Source organism: Acanthopagrus latus, chromosome 7, assembly GCF_904848185.1.
Source record: "Acanthopagrus latus isolate v.2019 chromosome 7, fAcaLat1.1, whole genome shotgun sequence".
Classification (NCBI taxonomy): domain Eukaryota; kingdom Metazoa; phylum Chordata; class Actinopteri; order Spariformes; family Sparidae; genus Acanthopagrus; species Acanthopagrus latus.
In genome coordinates this window covers 469,028-484,383 of record NC_051045.1, presented here as the reverse complement: position 1 = coordinate 484,383, position 15,356 = coordinate 469,028, and the positions used below count along the sequence as shown (strand labels likewise).

The 15,356-nt window shown below is 47.9% G+C and overlaps 1 protein-coding gene across 1 annotated transcript in view; it reads right to left on the bottom strand.

The window, feature by feature from the left end:
* Positions 1-14,539, bottom strand: part of elk1 (ETS transcription factor ELK1) — a 15,383-nt gene extending 844 nt beyond the window's left edge. The window contains exons 1-11 of the mRNA XM_037105516.1: positions 13,405-14,539; positions 10,345-10,553; positions 8,729-8,914; positions 8,452-8,625; positions 8,160-8,297; positions 7,393-7,854; positions 6,851-7,001; positions 6,493-6,641; positions 6,318-6,401; positions 6,118-6,219; positions 69-211 (exon numbers count right to left, since the gene is read on the bottom strand). Coding sequence (XP_036961411.1) covers positions 69-211; positions 6,118-6,219; positions 6,318-6,401; positions 6,493-6,641; positions 6,851-7,001; positions 7,393-7,854; positions 8,160-8,297; positions 8,452-8,625; positions 8,729-8,914; positions 10,345-10,553; positions 13,405-13,429 — 1,823 coding nt within the window. The 5' untranslated portion in view covers positions 13,430-14,539. The remainder of the gene's footprint in view (positions 1-68; positions 212-6,117; positions 6,220-6,317; positions 6,402-6,492; positions 6,642-6,850; positions 7,002-7,392; positions 7,855-8,159; positions 8,298-8,451; positions 8,626-8,728; positions 8,915-10,344; positions 10,554-13,404) is intronic.
* Between the last annotated feature and the right edge of the window lie 817 nt (positions 14,540-15,356).

The following is a 15,356-nucleotide window of genomic DNA, read 5'->3' as shown; positions in this document are numbered from 1 at the left end:
ACCAAAGAAACAGTAAGTGGCTCAGCAGTCAACAACAAGAGAGTAACAAGATGCTGCGTTGTTCTGACCCGGCAGCTGGACCTGCTGGTGTTCTGGTCTGATCATCATTGTGTTCTAACCTGTGTTGAACCTGTTGTGTTCCCTCTGTAGTATTCATCCATGTTGAATAATGCGTCCTGGTACTGATTTGAAATGACATCACGTGCAGACGCTGACAGACAATAAATAGTGTTAACGTCTGATTTTAATGTGTTTGTTTGATCCTGTAAAGAACTTTAATGCACTTTATAAAAAATACTTTGCAGACACATGAAAGTAAACAATGTGACAAACAGACAGCAGCAGATAATGCTGTTTATGATTTGAGTGAAGTGAACCTTTAGTTATGATCTGGAATCAGTTAACAGATGGAGTAAAAACTGAGCCAGAGACCTGCAGAGACACCAGCTCTGTGTGTGTGTGTGTGTGTGTGTGTGAGAGACCTGGATCAGATACAGGTACATGCAGTGTGTGTGTGTGTGTGTGTGTGTGTGTGTGTTTGTGTGTTGGACTGACGGGTGTCGTTCTCATGTGTGAGGTTGTTGCTCGTTGCACAGCTGTAGAGACTCGTGTGAAGCTGAAGGTGAAGCTGAAGGTGAAGCCTGCTTGTTCTCTGTTTGTTCTCTGCGGTTTCAACACTCGCTCACAACCACAACATGTTTCACAGGTTTGTGTGTGAGTGTAACGTGAGCTGTGTGAAGCTGTGAACAACCTACAGATTTCACTTTCTATTTAAAGACGAACACAGCCGTGGTTTCTGCTCAGTGATCTCGGCTTTTTATACTTTCTGCTCGAGGACAGTTTGAATTGATTCGAATCGAGTCTAAGTGGGAGTCGTTCATACAACTGATGTGCATTCAAATAAATCCTTGACAGAACAAGACACAAACATTATCAGATTAAAGTAGAAAGACAGAATGAGTCTCAGTTATGCTGTAATATAACACCTGACATCCAGAGTCCACCTGCAGAGCTGCACCAACCAAATACTGTCCCAATGTTGAAACAGAAAAATCTTAAGAAAGAGAAAACTGAAGGCGATCCACTGTGACATAAATAATTTACACTTCACACTGTCAGTCACAGGTGCAGATGAACTGGAGAAGAGCCTGACAGCACAGTGAAGGAGCCCACAGCTCAACTGGCTGCAGGATCTCCTCCCAGTGAGCAACACCAAGTACAAACCAGCCCAACACCACATAATATAAGCAAATATATATACAGTGGGGCAAATCAGTATTTAGTCAACCACTAATTGTGCAATTTCTCCCACTTGAAAAGATTAGAGAGGCCTGTAATTGTCAACATGGGTAAAACCTCAACCATGAGATGACAGAATGTGGAAAAAAAAAACCCAGAAAATCACATTTGTTTGATTTTTAAAGAATTTATTTGCAAATCATGGTGGAAAATAAGTAATTGGTCAATACCAAAAGTTCATCTCAATACTTTGTTATGTACCCTTTGTTGGCAATAACGGAGGCCAAACGTTTCTTGTAACTCTTCACAAGCTTTTCACACCTGTTGCTGGTATTTTGGCCCATTCCTCCATGCAGATCTACTCTAGAGCAGTGATGTTTTGGGGCTGTCGTTGGGCAACACGGACCTTTCAACTCCCTCCACAGATTTTTCTATGGGGTTGAGATCTGGAGTCTGGCTAGGCCACTCCAGACCTTGAATGCTTCTTACGAAGCCACTCCTTTGTTGCCCTGGCTGTGTGTTTGGGATCATTGTCATGCTGAAAGGACCCAGGCCACATCTCATCTTCAATGCCCTTGCTGATGGAAGGAGATTTTTCACATCAATATCTCTCGATACATGGCCCCATTCATTCTTTCCTTTACACAGATCAGTCGTCCTGGTGCCTTTGCAGGAAAAACAGCCCCAAAGCATGATGTTTCCACCCCCATGCTTCACAGTGGGTATGGTGTTCTCGGATGCAATTCAGTATTCTTTCTCCTCCAAACACGAGAACCTGTTTTTCTACCAAAAAGTTCTATTTTGGTTTCATCTGACCATAACACATTCTCCAGTCCTCTTCTGGATCATCCAAATGCTCTCTAGCGAACCGCAGACGGGCCTGGACGTTGTACTGGCCTCAGCAGGGGACACGTCTGGCAGTGCAGGATTTGAGTCCCTGGCGGCGCATTGTGTTACTGATAGTAGCCCTTTGTTACTGTGGTCCCAGCTCTCTGTAGGTCATTCACTAGGTCCCCCCCGTGTGGTTTCTGGGATTTTTGCTCACCGTTCTTGTTATCATTTTGACGCCACGGGTGAGATCTTGCATGGAGCCCCAGATTGAGGGAGATTATCAGTGGTCTTGTATGTCTTCCATTTTCTAATAATTTGCTCCCACAGTTGATTTCTTTACACCAAGCGTTTTACCTATTGCAGATTCAGTCTTCCCAGCCTGGTGCAGGTCTACAATTTTGTCTCTGGTGTCCTTCGACAGCTCTTGGTCTTGGCCATAGTGGAGTTTGGAGTGTGACTGACTGAGGTTGTGGACAGGTGTCTTTTATACCGATAATGAGTTAAAACAGGTGCCATTAATACAGGTAACGAGTGGAGCCTCGTTAGACCTCATTAGAAGAAGTTAGACCTCTTTGACAGCCAGAAATCTTGCTTCTTTGTAGCTGACCAAATACTTATTTTCCACTCTAATTTGGAAATAAATTCTTTAAAAATCAAACAATGTGATTTTCTGTTTTTTTTTCCACATTCTGTCTCTCATGGTTGAGGTTTACCCATGTTGACAATTACATGCCTCTCTAATCTTTTCAAGTAGGAGAACTTGCACAATTGGTGGTTGACTAAATACTTATTTGCCCCACTGTATATAGAGCTATGTGAATAATCCTCTTAAGGGAGTAACAAATCTGTCCATCCATCCATCCATTTTCATCCACTTATCTGACCGGTTCGCGGGGGCAGCTGCCTGAGCAGGGACACCCGGACTTCCCTCACCCTGGACACTTCCTCCAGCTCCTCTGGGAGGATCCCAAGGCGTTCACAGGCCAGCCCGAGTGGACATAGTCGCTCCAGCGTGTCCTGGGTCTTCACCCGGGGTCTCCTCCTAGCAGGACATGCCAGTACACCTCCCGAGGAAGGCGTCCCGGGGGCATCCAAACAGATGCCCGAGCCACCTCAGCTGGCTCCTCTCGATGTGGAGGAACAGCGGCTCTACTCCGAGCTCCTCCCGGGTGACAGAGCTCCTCACCCTATCTCTAACGGGAGCGCCCTGCCACCCTGCGGAGGAAACTCATTTTCAGCCGCTTGTATCCGGGATCTTATTCCTTCGGTCATGACCCAAAGTTCAAGACCATAGGTGAAGGTAGGAACGTTGATTGACCAGTAAATCTCTTCACCACGACAGACCGATACAACGACTGCATTACTTGCGGCCGCTGCACCGATCCACCTGTCAATCTCACGCTCCATCCTTCCCTCACTCATGAACAAGACCCCAAGATACTTAAACTCCTCCACTTGAGGCTGTAGCTCTCCCCAGCCCGGAGGGGACAAACCACCTTTTTCCGGTCGAGAACCAGGGCCTCGGACTTGGAGGTGCTGATTCTCATCCCAGCTGCTTCACACTCGGCTGCAAACCGCCCCAGGACATGCTGGAGGTCCCGGCTCGAAGTAGCCAACAAGACCACATCATCCGCGAAAAGCAGAGATGAAATCCTTGTGGCTCCCAAACCAGACCCCCTCCGGCCCGTGGCTGCGCCTAGAAATTCTGTCCATAAAATTAATGAATAGAACCCGGTGACAAAGGGCAGCCCTGCCGGAGTCCAACATGTACTGGGAACAGGTCTGACTACTGTTGGCAATGCGAACCAGACTCCTGCTCCGGTCGTACAAGGACCGTACGGCCCTTAACAGAGGGCCTCCGACCCCGTAATCCCGGAGCACCTCCCACAGAATGTCCCCCTTTTTAAAGAGAGGGACCACCACCCACTCTGCCAGTCCAGAGGCACACAGAGACGTGTCAACCAAGACAGCCCCACAACATCCAGAGACTTGAGGTACTCAGGGCGGATCTCATCCACCCCCGGTGCTTGCCACTGAGGAGCTTCCCGACTACCTCAGTGACTTCGGCTTGGGTGATGAATGAGTCAACCTCTGAGCCTCTGCTTCCTCTATGGAAGACATGTCAGTGGGATTGAGGGGATCCTCAAAGTATTCCTTCACTGCCCGACAATATCCCCAGTCGAAGTCAACAGCTCCCCACCTCTCACTGTAAACAGTGTTGGTAGAGCAACTGCTTCCCCCTCTGAGGCGCCGGATGGTTTGCCAGAATTTCTTCGAGGCTGACCGATAGTCCTCCTCCATGGCCTCCCTGAACTTTTCCCAGACCCGAGTTTTTGCTTCTGCGACTGCCCGTGCTGCCGCTCGCCTGGCCCGCCGGTACCCATCAGCTGCTTCAGGAGTCCCCATGGGCCAACCAGGCTCGATAGGACTCCTTCTTCAGCTTGACAGCATCCCTTACTTCCGGAAGTCCCCCACCGGGTTCGGGGATTGCCGCCACGACCAGGCACCGGAGACCCTACGGCCACAGCTCCAGGACAGCCGCGTCAACAATTGAAGTGGAGAACATGGTCCATTCGGAATCAATGTCCCCAGCCTCCCTCGGGATCAGGTCCGAGCTCTCCCGGAGGTGGGAGTTAAAGACATCCCTGACAGAGGGTTCTGCCAGACGTTCCCAGCAGACCCTCACAATAGTTTGGCGTCTGCCAGGTCATTTCCAGCTTCCTCCCCTGACAGGCGGATCCGACTCACCACCAGGTGGTGATCTGTTGACAGTTCAGCCCCTCTCTTCTCCCGAGTGTCCAAGACCATCACGGCCAGAGGTCAGATGACACGACCACAAAGTCGATACATTGACCTCCGGCCTAGGGTGTCCTGGTGCCACGTGCACATATGGACACCCTTGTGCTTGAACATGGTGTTCGTTATGGACAAATTGTTACTGGCACAGAAGTCCAACAACAAAACTCCACTCTGGTTCAGGTCGGGGAGGCGGTTCCTCCCAATCACACCCCTCCTGGTAACACTGTCACTGCCCACTGTGAGAGTTGAAGTCCCCCAGTAGAACGAAGGAGTCCCCGGTTGGAGCACTCTCCCGTACCCCTCCCAGGGACTTCAAGAAGGCCGGGTACTCTACACTGCTGTTTGGCCCATAAACCGAGACAACAGTGAGAGACCTATCCCCGACCTGAAGGCGCAGGGGAACGGACCCTCTCGTTCACTGGGGTAAACTCCAACACATGGCGGCTGAGCTGAGGAGCTATAAGCAAGCCCACACCAGCTCGCCGCCTCTCACCGCGGGCAACTGCAGAATAGAAGAGAGTCCAGCCTTATTACTGCCGCTCAAGTCCACAGTGAATCAGAAGGTGTACAGCGGGGCTTGGATGTGCAGGCGTCACACTGTTGAAGGGTGTGACGCCTGCAGGGCGACAACACTAATTAGTCTGGTTCTGACCCAGCAGAATTTGTGTTTCTGCACTGAAACTGCATGTTTGAATGTCTGCGGGGGAAAATTCTGCTTTGTGTGTTGACATGAAATGTGCTACGTCCATCTATTTTTTTCTCTACAGGCTCCTGATCTGTCAGTGTGGCCTGGACATTAAATGTTATTGTAATCAATTTATTCATTTTTGAAATGCCAGTGAATAAGTTTCATCTCAGTTAAAACAGACTTCAGAAACGCTCGGACGGACCACAAAATTGATTCTCAGGAAATTCTTCGGGTGCCTCAAGCTCTCTGCTGCTTCGCCTTGACAGCAGAGAAACATTTCTGCTCCTGTTTTAATTTGCAGTCGATAGAAACTCCACGTTTGTGCTGATAAATTAGTGTCAGCGTCGTGTCACACTAACACTGAAACTGCTTTCTTTCACTTTATGCGACACTTCCTGTTGATGTTTCAGTTTAAACGGACAGAATAACTTTATTTTACCCTCAGAATATTCATTGTGTTGTGGCTTTTTTATTTTCTGTGTGTGTGAGACAGAAAACGTGTTATGTGCTTTTTATCATGTGAGATGTGATGGTGCTGCTCAGTGGGCTCAGTGTATTACCTGGAAGGAGAGTTTAGCCGGGGAGCGAGGAGCGATGGGACTGAGCGTGCTCCAGAAGTGGATGGTGGAGGGAAGAGGACTGGGAGTCAACAGGACCGGAGTCTGGACCAACAGATGCACAAGAACTCATCAGATCTCAAAGAACTTCTTGTGGTGACAGACAGACAGACAGACAGACAGACAGACAAGCAAGTGTTTACCAGAGCGTGGGAGGTGATGACAGTCGGGGTGAGCGTGTTTGTCGCTGATCCAGGAGCCAATAAACTGTTGACAGCTGCGTTCACCTGCAGAGGAAACAGGATATGATGTCACATTAATAGCTTGTTATAATTAACGGTGAACAATCATTAGTTTCTGGACAGTAAGAGAGTAAACCTTATCCAGGGAGAGGCCAGGGGGCAGGGAGGGGGAGGAGGGCAGCTCCAGGCCTCGAGGCTTCTTTGGTTTGGGAGGAACGGTGTCCGACGTGGAGGTCACAGGAGGAGTCACAGCTGAGGAAGAGATCACTGCAGGGACGGAGGGATCTGACGGAGACAGACGGAGAGAAGATGACGTCTGAAGTTACAGAGACTGAGGGAGTTTTTAATGAATCAGTTCAAACAGAAACATTCCGTCACTGAACTGGCCACTGATAAAGTCTCACCTGGATCAGTAAAGATCAACAGATCAACTGGTTTTATGTCCTGACAATCTTTAAAAAGACATTTTACAACAACAGGTCATTTCCTGTTACCTGTTGGCGTGTCCTTGCCCTCCTCCTCCACGCCCGCCTCCCTTGCAGGCTGCTGACCTCTGACCCCAGGATCCATGCAGGGAGGGGGCGGGCTCTCTGCAATGGTGAGGGGGGACTCTGGCTCACCTGGGCCACAGATCAGCTGAGGGACCTGGAAACAGAAACATCACGAGACATCAGTCTGAACCACGACTCAGCAGAAATCAGGACTCAACAGATACCAAGTCAACACTGAAGACAACTATGGAGCCGCTGTCCAATTAGCATTTAATCATCCGGAGCGTCCTCAGACACTTTCATGCAAGTCTAACGAAGCTCCTGCATCATTCATACCAGGAAAGAAGGGTGATGAATTAGAGGACAAAATCTAAAATTGATCTGATATTCTGATCAATACAGTTCATATAAATGTGGAGTTCTATGAATTAAATCACAGGTCTCGTTAACAGTCCAGAAGATAATAAATCATTTCTCAAAAAAAAAAAAAAAAATATCAAAGTCAAATCAAATCAGTAACGTGATGTCACCAGGATTAAAATCACCTCCTCCACCTGTTTCTCCTCCAGAGACACCATCTCCAGCAGCTCCTCCTCTGATGGCAGGTTCTCCTCCTTGATGACGATGGGAGGAGGAGGAGGACGGGTGGGGGCAAGAACGGAGGGAGGAGGAGCGACAGTTGGAGGAGCAGCCATCATGGCCGCCTGCTGCTGCTGCTGCTGCTGCTGCTGCTGCTGCTGCTGCTGCTGCTGGGGGGGAGGGGGGTTGATGATGACAAAGACAGGTGGGGGGTGAGTCGAGTGAGGACCGGTATGGGAGTGAGGCGGGAAGCCAGCCGGGTTGGCGACTCCCCCGCAGTCGTCCTGCTGTGGCCCCTGAGGGCCCATCGACACATGGGGGGGAGGGACGGGACTGACCGCACCCCCGACAGGAGCCAGAGGGATGAGGGAGGAAGGATCCCCGACGCTGGTGAGATAAATCTGGGGAGGGTCGTTCAGAGGAGGATTCTGGGAAAAAAAGAGAGAGAGAAGCTTTTCACACCTTGTGAGTCAACGAAGTAACTTGTTCTGTCTGACCGTTTCTGGTTCCACCATCAGTCCAGATGCATCTGTTGAAACACAGACGACTTCTCTCCTCTCAAAACTTTAACCGGCAAGTGTGTGTGTGTGTGTGTGTGTGTGTGTGTGTGTGTGTGTGTAATTAACAAGAAGGTCCAAATAATGCAGAATGAGTCAGCGACAGATATTCACAGAGTTTATAAAGTGTGTCCAACTCACTAAACTGAGACGGGAGTCTGGGGTCAGATACTGACCTGTGATTGGCTGGCTGGTATCTGGGGGCTGAGCGATGGAGTCGGACAGGGAGACGGCTGAGTGACAATCACCTGGAGAGCGGAGTCAACAGCGCCACCTACTGATGGAGAAGATTTAGATTCTGCTAACACACAGACCTGAGGAGAGGAAGAGGAGGAGGAAAAGCATGAGTAGGTCCAGTGATCCGACCTCAGCAAGAAATGTTGTTCAACTGCGTCTCCACACACACACACACACACACACACACACACACACACACACACACACACACACAAACAGGCTCTCTCTCACCTCCCTGGCCGTTCGATCGACCTTGGGGGCGGGATCTTGCTGCAGCAGCAGCTCAGCTTTGATTGGTCGGGGGTTGGGGGAGGCCTGTAGTGATTGGATGGTGAAGGTGGAGTAGAGGCCTGATTTCATGTAGTCATTACGGGAGCTTTTCTGAGAACTGCTGGGTGATGAGCGCTGGGGATCAATACAGAACCAATGAATCAGTCATCGGATCATGTTAATGTTACTGTGGGTCAATATACCACAGAAAGCTACAAAAGAAAATAAAGACAGGTACCTGGGGTAAGCCCTTTGACGGACAGGTTGAGGTCACGCCCACAAGGCCTTTTGATTGGCTGTTAGGGTCAGCAGTGTCTCTCCTCTGGCCCTCGTCTCCGTTGCGTATGCCATCGGGCAGGGAGGGGTCGGGCTGACTGACAAACTTGTAGACAAACTTCTGACCGCTCACCTTCTTTATGATGTTCTGAAAGAGGACAAACAGCAGCAGGTGAGATGTCGCAGCACTCTGGCACTCATCATGTTCGAGCAGCAGAATACAGACAAAACATTCTGAGTTCAGGTTCAGAGTTCACTCTCACCTGCACATGTGAAATACTGTGGAAACAAAAGGTTTGTCACACGACCAGCAGACCTCATTTGTTTAATGTAAATGTCCGCCTGTTTACTTCTTCTCATACAGTGATGTGACTGTTCTGAGGGCAGTTTCCTTCTGTTTATCTGCGCTGATGGACACAGATATGAAGCCTCTGTGAACATGATCACATTGTCTTATGGCGCTCATGTGACTCCGTCGCTTTAAAGAAAGGAAATATTCCACAGAAGAAGAAGTCTTAAGTAAAAATTTGGGATAGTTGAAGAGAACAGGACACTGTTCCTCTCACTGTGGAAATATTAGCTTACAAGTAATTAAAATTATTGATGTTGTTTAATTCTTTCATGGATACAAGCAGGAAAAAAGAGGTGGCAGCTTCTTCTGTGACTGATTAATGTGTATTTGATTTATTTATTCATTTTTTCAGTTCTATTCAGTTTAATTCTGGAGGACAGTGTTTATTAATGAATATTAATGTATGTATGTATAATATGTCTGACATAGCCAAGAGTCACTTTGTTATCTGTAGTTCAACAATTATGACTGTCTCATATTGATCGCAGCTGCTGAACTGAATCAGAAAATATCGTGTACTGATGAAACTTGTGATTTCCTCCCCCACTGTGTTCACTCTAGCCCTTTTTAGATAGAAAAGGCAGCACATTTGCTCCGAGGTAAAGGCAGCAATGTGCCGGTCTGTCTTTCTAAAGGGAGGTGTAATATTCCTCCTTTTCTAAAAGCCTCTGAGACGTAAACATGTGACATGAAGTCGGGCTGTGAACAGTGACATAAAATGTGTCTTCAAAATAAGAGCATTACATGAATTGGGTTCGTAGCGAGGGGCTTTTAATTTGAAAGTAGCGACCGTTAGTAGCTTGCCGCTACAACAACAAGCTAACAACGAAGATAGCTACAGAGATCCAGGAGACGCTGCATCTCCTGGATCTCTGCAGCTGTCCAGCTGTTCATCTTAATGTCTACAGATGAAGTGATGGACTGACTGCTGTGATCAGCTGTTTCCTGGTTTTAAAACTCCCCGGCTGTGGGTCGCACAACAGTGCAGGTCATTGATACCTCCACCCACCTCACTCAGAGGCCGGCACATCGACAGCTCATTTCTAGATAGCAGGCGAGGCAGATAAGCGTATCCTCCGAGGTGGCAAACTGGCAGACCAATACAGACCCCCAACATATACCGCCTTCTGTCTAAAACCGTGGACCGAGCCGCAAAAAAGACAGCCACATTGGCAGCTTGCTGCCCAGTATAAAAAGAGATTAGGTCATGACATTATCAGTGGTACCTTGTCGTAATAGTATCGCAGTGCTCGGCTCAGTTTGTCGTAGTTCATGTTGTGTTTGTTCTTGCGGAGCCCCCACAGACGTGCAACCTCTTCAGCATCCAGCAGCTTGAACTCTCCATCTTCACCTGTCCAGGAGATCAGGTGACGCTGCCGCTGGTCCTCCAGCAGGTGGAGCAGGAACTGCCACAGCGTGATGGAGGGGTCCATGGCTGTGGGAAAAATAATATATAAATAAGAAAACAGAATAAATAGCGTAAAATGACAAAAATTGTCATTTAAAAATAGCAGATTAAATCCATACCAAGAATCTGACCTGACAGACTGACAGGTCATCAGATTAATAAATAAAACCACCAAACATTTAGGCAGTAATCAATAATTACTACTGGCCACCTCACCTGCAACAAAGACACCTGCTAATGTCCTAAAATCAAAAAGTTAAAACCTGTTGAGCAGCGACATTTTCAGGTTAGCAGAGAATCACCTGCTGTCACAAGAGATGCTCGTCATTTATGTGTGAGGAGCAAACTGTTAAAAATAAAAAGTTATTGGGACAAAATGGAAAAAAACCTCTGATTAAATATATTCATGTGATTTCATACAGCCGGGCGTTGTGAGATATATTATTGCATTATAATCAGCAAACTGTGAAACTGGGATTTTTCCTCCATCACTGCTGCATTGCTCGTTAATTATGGTTCTTAGAGAGAAAACTGGAATCGATGCATCACTAATCAATTTAAAATAGCTAACAAAAAACATCTGTCAGTTAAAATCATGTATGTGAAGTTTGTAAAGCCTCAGCGTTGTCTTGGGCTCCTCATGTCTCCGCTGCCAGCTCTCTGATAAACACACGCCATAAAAACATGTATGCAAACTTTTCATTGTGCATCACAGAAGAAAATGAGCCTTTTGTCTGATGTGGCCGGTTCACATCATGCAGATGAAGATCTCCTTCATTAAAACAGCACGTTTATTCATCATGATATAATGTGAGTCTGTGATATCAGAGGGAGGTGAAGAGGATTAGAGAGAAGACTCTCCAGAGAAGGTTGACATTCAACACATTACAGTGACAGAGATGCCAGTCAGCCATGCAAATGAGCCTCATTACCATTGGCTGACCTGTTACACAACTAACCTATCAAACACCTTGGAAACCATCACCATGGTGAGACCTTTCATCAATGGTAACCAAGGGAGACAGCGGACAAGAGAAGTGTATACACAGACAGAGGAAGGTTGTTCAGTACTGACTGCAGTTTGTCCTGCTGCCCTGCTCAAAGGCACACTGAAAGGCACAACGACAGACTGAGGAGGAATCATTCACACTGACAGCCAGCTTCTACCGGACGAGGAGCAGAGGACACAAACTGTTCATGAACTGGGTGTCACGACTGACACAGAGTCAACAGCTCTCTGAGATATCATCCTTCATCTTTGTTTCCCTGAAGCACCGCCTCAGCTGGAGAGAGGAGCAGGTTCACCCTGCTGATCCTGCAGCTGCATCCTCAACATCTGCATCCTAAACTTTTAAAACTGGTTCATGATGTCATCACAGCATGGAGGAAGAGAGGATGAAGAAGAAAACCACTTTCTCCACCGGAAAAGGAGAGCGTGGTTCCCCGACCACTTCCTGTTCCACTGTAGTTCTTCTACTTCCTGCCATGAGCCTGTCAGCCAATCAGCACAAATCTCAACAGAGTCAGAGTACAGATACCACTGTTACTGCAGTACAGGTACCACTGTTACTGCAGTACAGATACCACTGTTACTGCAGTACAGGTACCACTGTTACTGCAGTACAGATACCACTGTTACTGCAGTACAGGTACCACTGTTACTGCAGTACAGGTACCACTGTTACTGCAGTACAGATACCACTGTTGCTGCAGTACAGGTACCACTGTTGCTGCAGTACAGGTACCACTGTTACTGCAGGTATAAAACTCTATTCAACACTCACATCAGTGTATGTCAGTGTTGCTGTAACAACGCGTGAATGTTCCGTCACCGCCTTCAACCTGCTGTCTCCATGACAACAATCAACATGACGTTTGAATGATGACGCTGGCGCCAACCTGACACTCAAGACCATTCACTGCCACAATGAACAAAATTATATTTTAAGACACTAAGAGGAAGTATCTGTGTCTGTCCCCGGGTTGTGCGACGTCTACAGTGAAATACTGTGATGGATGACACTGTTGTTTATGACTTTGAGGCAGCGCGTCCCCTCAGTGTTGTTGTAAGGCAGCAGGTGTATAGTAGCTCTGTACCTGCCGCTGTTTCCCACCGTTGTTCTGACGTGAGTATCTGACTGTGTCACCCTGCAGAGGAAACTATCTCCCGTTACCACCGTCAAACATCCCTGTGCCAGGTTTAAAAGCGTCCTTGTCTCCGCACCACACGTCTGTAACTCAGCTTTGTTCAGCCTCATAAAACTATGTTGGCCAACTAGCCAAGGAAGCTAAGCTAACAACACTGTGTATACAAACAGCCTGACTGAGAGAAACAGCAGCCTACAGGCAAAGAAACACTGCGGCCACACATTTAACGGAGTGTCTCACCATGGCCCGACCCCAATCTGTTCAAACTGTCATGAGATGAGGGCTCCTGACCTCACTGTCTTAACAGTCATGGCCTCAAATCTGGCTCAGGTGTGTCAGTGAGCACTCCTGAGGACACATTCTGACATTTACCTGTTTACTGCAGAAGCGTTCTCAGGCTGCAAGTTTCTACACGCTGATGGCAGCAACGTGAACACAAATCAGATCCAACCCTGCACTTAACGTCATGATGCTACCTGCTCCAACATCCCACCTCAGCGCACACACACATGCACGCACACACACACACACACAGCTGCAGGCCTCAGCAGCTTCCACACACCTGTTGCAACACTGCTGCTGCTTCCCTCCAAACTGCATAGGTACACACACACACACACACACACACACACACACACACACACACACACACACACACACACACACACCTGTGTCCTCCGTCAGCAGCATGTAAACAGTATGAAGAGGCTCCATTAGCAGCGTGTCTCACCGTTTATTAACGGGTTTGAATCCATCTTCAGCTCAGTGTTCCGTCTTGTCTCTCCCAGCAGACTCACACCTCCTCCATGCTGCTGTGTTGTTGTGGTTCTGTGTGTCTCTCTGTCCGTCTCTCTCTCGGTCTGTCTGGGTTTGTCGGAGCAGGTTACAGCTGTCAGAGCCGGGCTGAGGAGGCGACGTTCAGCAGCTTCTCCCGCGACCTGCTGGCGTTATATAACCGCTCGGAGCTGCTGCTGCCGGGCTCCCGTCCCTCCATGCTAACGAAAACACTCCCCGACAGCTTACAGTTACAGTCAAGTTAGCTCAACCCAACAAACACCGTCCAAACGCACCGAATAAACAGAAAAAGTCCATTAATGTTTTTGGAAATTAAAAGGCAAGTTTAGAGCTGTTAGCCGCACATCACATTAACTTACAGCCCGGAGATGATGTTCATGTCTAATAGTTCCGTGTTGGCTTTTAAACGCTGCTTCATGTATTTCTGTGGATGTCGACAAGGTGCGCTGGTTTATTTCCGCTGCATCCTGCTGTCAGCCTCGATGTGTTCACAGCGCTGACGGGAGCTAACTAGAAGGCTAACTAGCCTGGCTAACGCTGTCGTTTAGGGCGGTTAACTTGTGTGACTCTTATTTTATCGGGGGATTAAGGTAGTGTTCGATTAAACACAAAGCTCCTGTTAATGACTTTACAAAGTTTCTCAAAGTTCAGTGTATTCTGGGGGCTGAAGCGGTTAGCCTAGCGTGCTAATTAGCTAGCCTAGCCTAGCCTAGCCTAGCCTAGCCTAGCCTAGCCTAGCCTAGCCTAGCCTGCTGCTGTGACAGCCCCCCACCCTCCGCCGCTTTCCTCTCGTCTCCTGCTTGTGCGTCAGCCCCCAAACAGCGCTGCTGACTGCGGACTGGATCACCAGAGTTCCCCGGACACCGTCCGGACTCCTCCGACTCGGAGGGAAAGTAGTTTGTAGAATCCGCCTGGTTGTTCCTCGGCAGCGCGCGGACTGAAGCCTCGGGGTGTAAACACCACATTCATCACTTGTGCGTGTTTCTCCAGTTTGTTCCTGGACGGACCGACGCCTCCTCACCCGTCAGGCTAGCATCCGTCCAAACTATCACACTTCCGGTGAGGGATTTCAAGATAAAACCACTTTTGACTTCATCCGCTGAGGACGTCCCCGGGTGTCTTTATTCTATCTGGATATCAGTTACACAACATTTATAAGTCGTGTCAGTTTTATTCATTAAACCCAGTGTCACCAATCAGTAATGTGAGTCAGAGACAAAACATTATCATGATTGATGAACAAGCGTATTCCCTCAGAACCACATACAGGCACCAGACTATAATCTACAGAGACACGTGTTAGCAGAGGCGACATCTGAATGCTGAGGACGAAAAATACATATTTTTTAAATACCTAAAAATGTGCACAAACTTAGGTTTTGGAAAAGGTTCCCATGTGTCTCGTCTGCAGTGACAGATAAGAACACATCTAATCTCTTTCTTCACTAGTTTTATATTCTGAGAAGTCTAAATGTGTAAAATTACATTGTCATTTTATTTTGAAAGTAAACCGTTACACTACTTGAATTCCGGTATTTCCTGTGTGTAACTTGACAAGTTGTGTGTCTGCAGCAGTGAGGTCGCTGCACAGCTCCTGTCTGTTCATCACCAAACTGCCGCCGAGGAGCCGCCGAGCAAGGCATCCAACCAGGAACTGTTTCAAAATAAACTGCGCTAATAAGTTGATGTGAGCTTTATATCCCGTCCTGTGAAATACAACGAATACTGAAAAGGGTTTGGTTGAAATGAGGACTCATAACGCTGAACACATTTTCAAAAGTCCTGAGTACAGATGTGAAGTGTTTCCTCTGCAGTACTAACAGAGGAGCTGCTGGGAAGTTTAATATAATAAACAAATCAGTTAATTCACTCAGCTCAGTGTTTTAA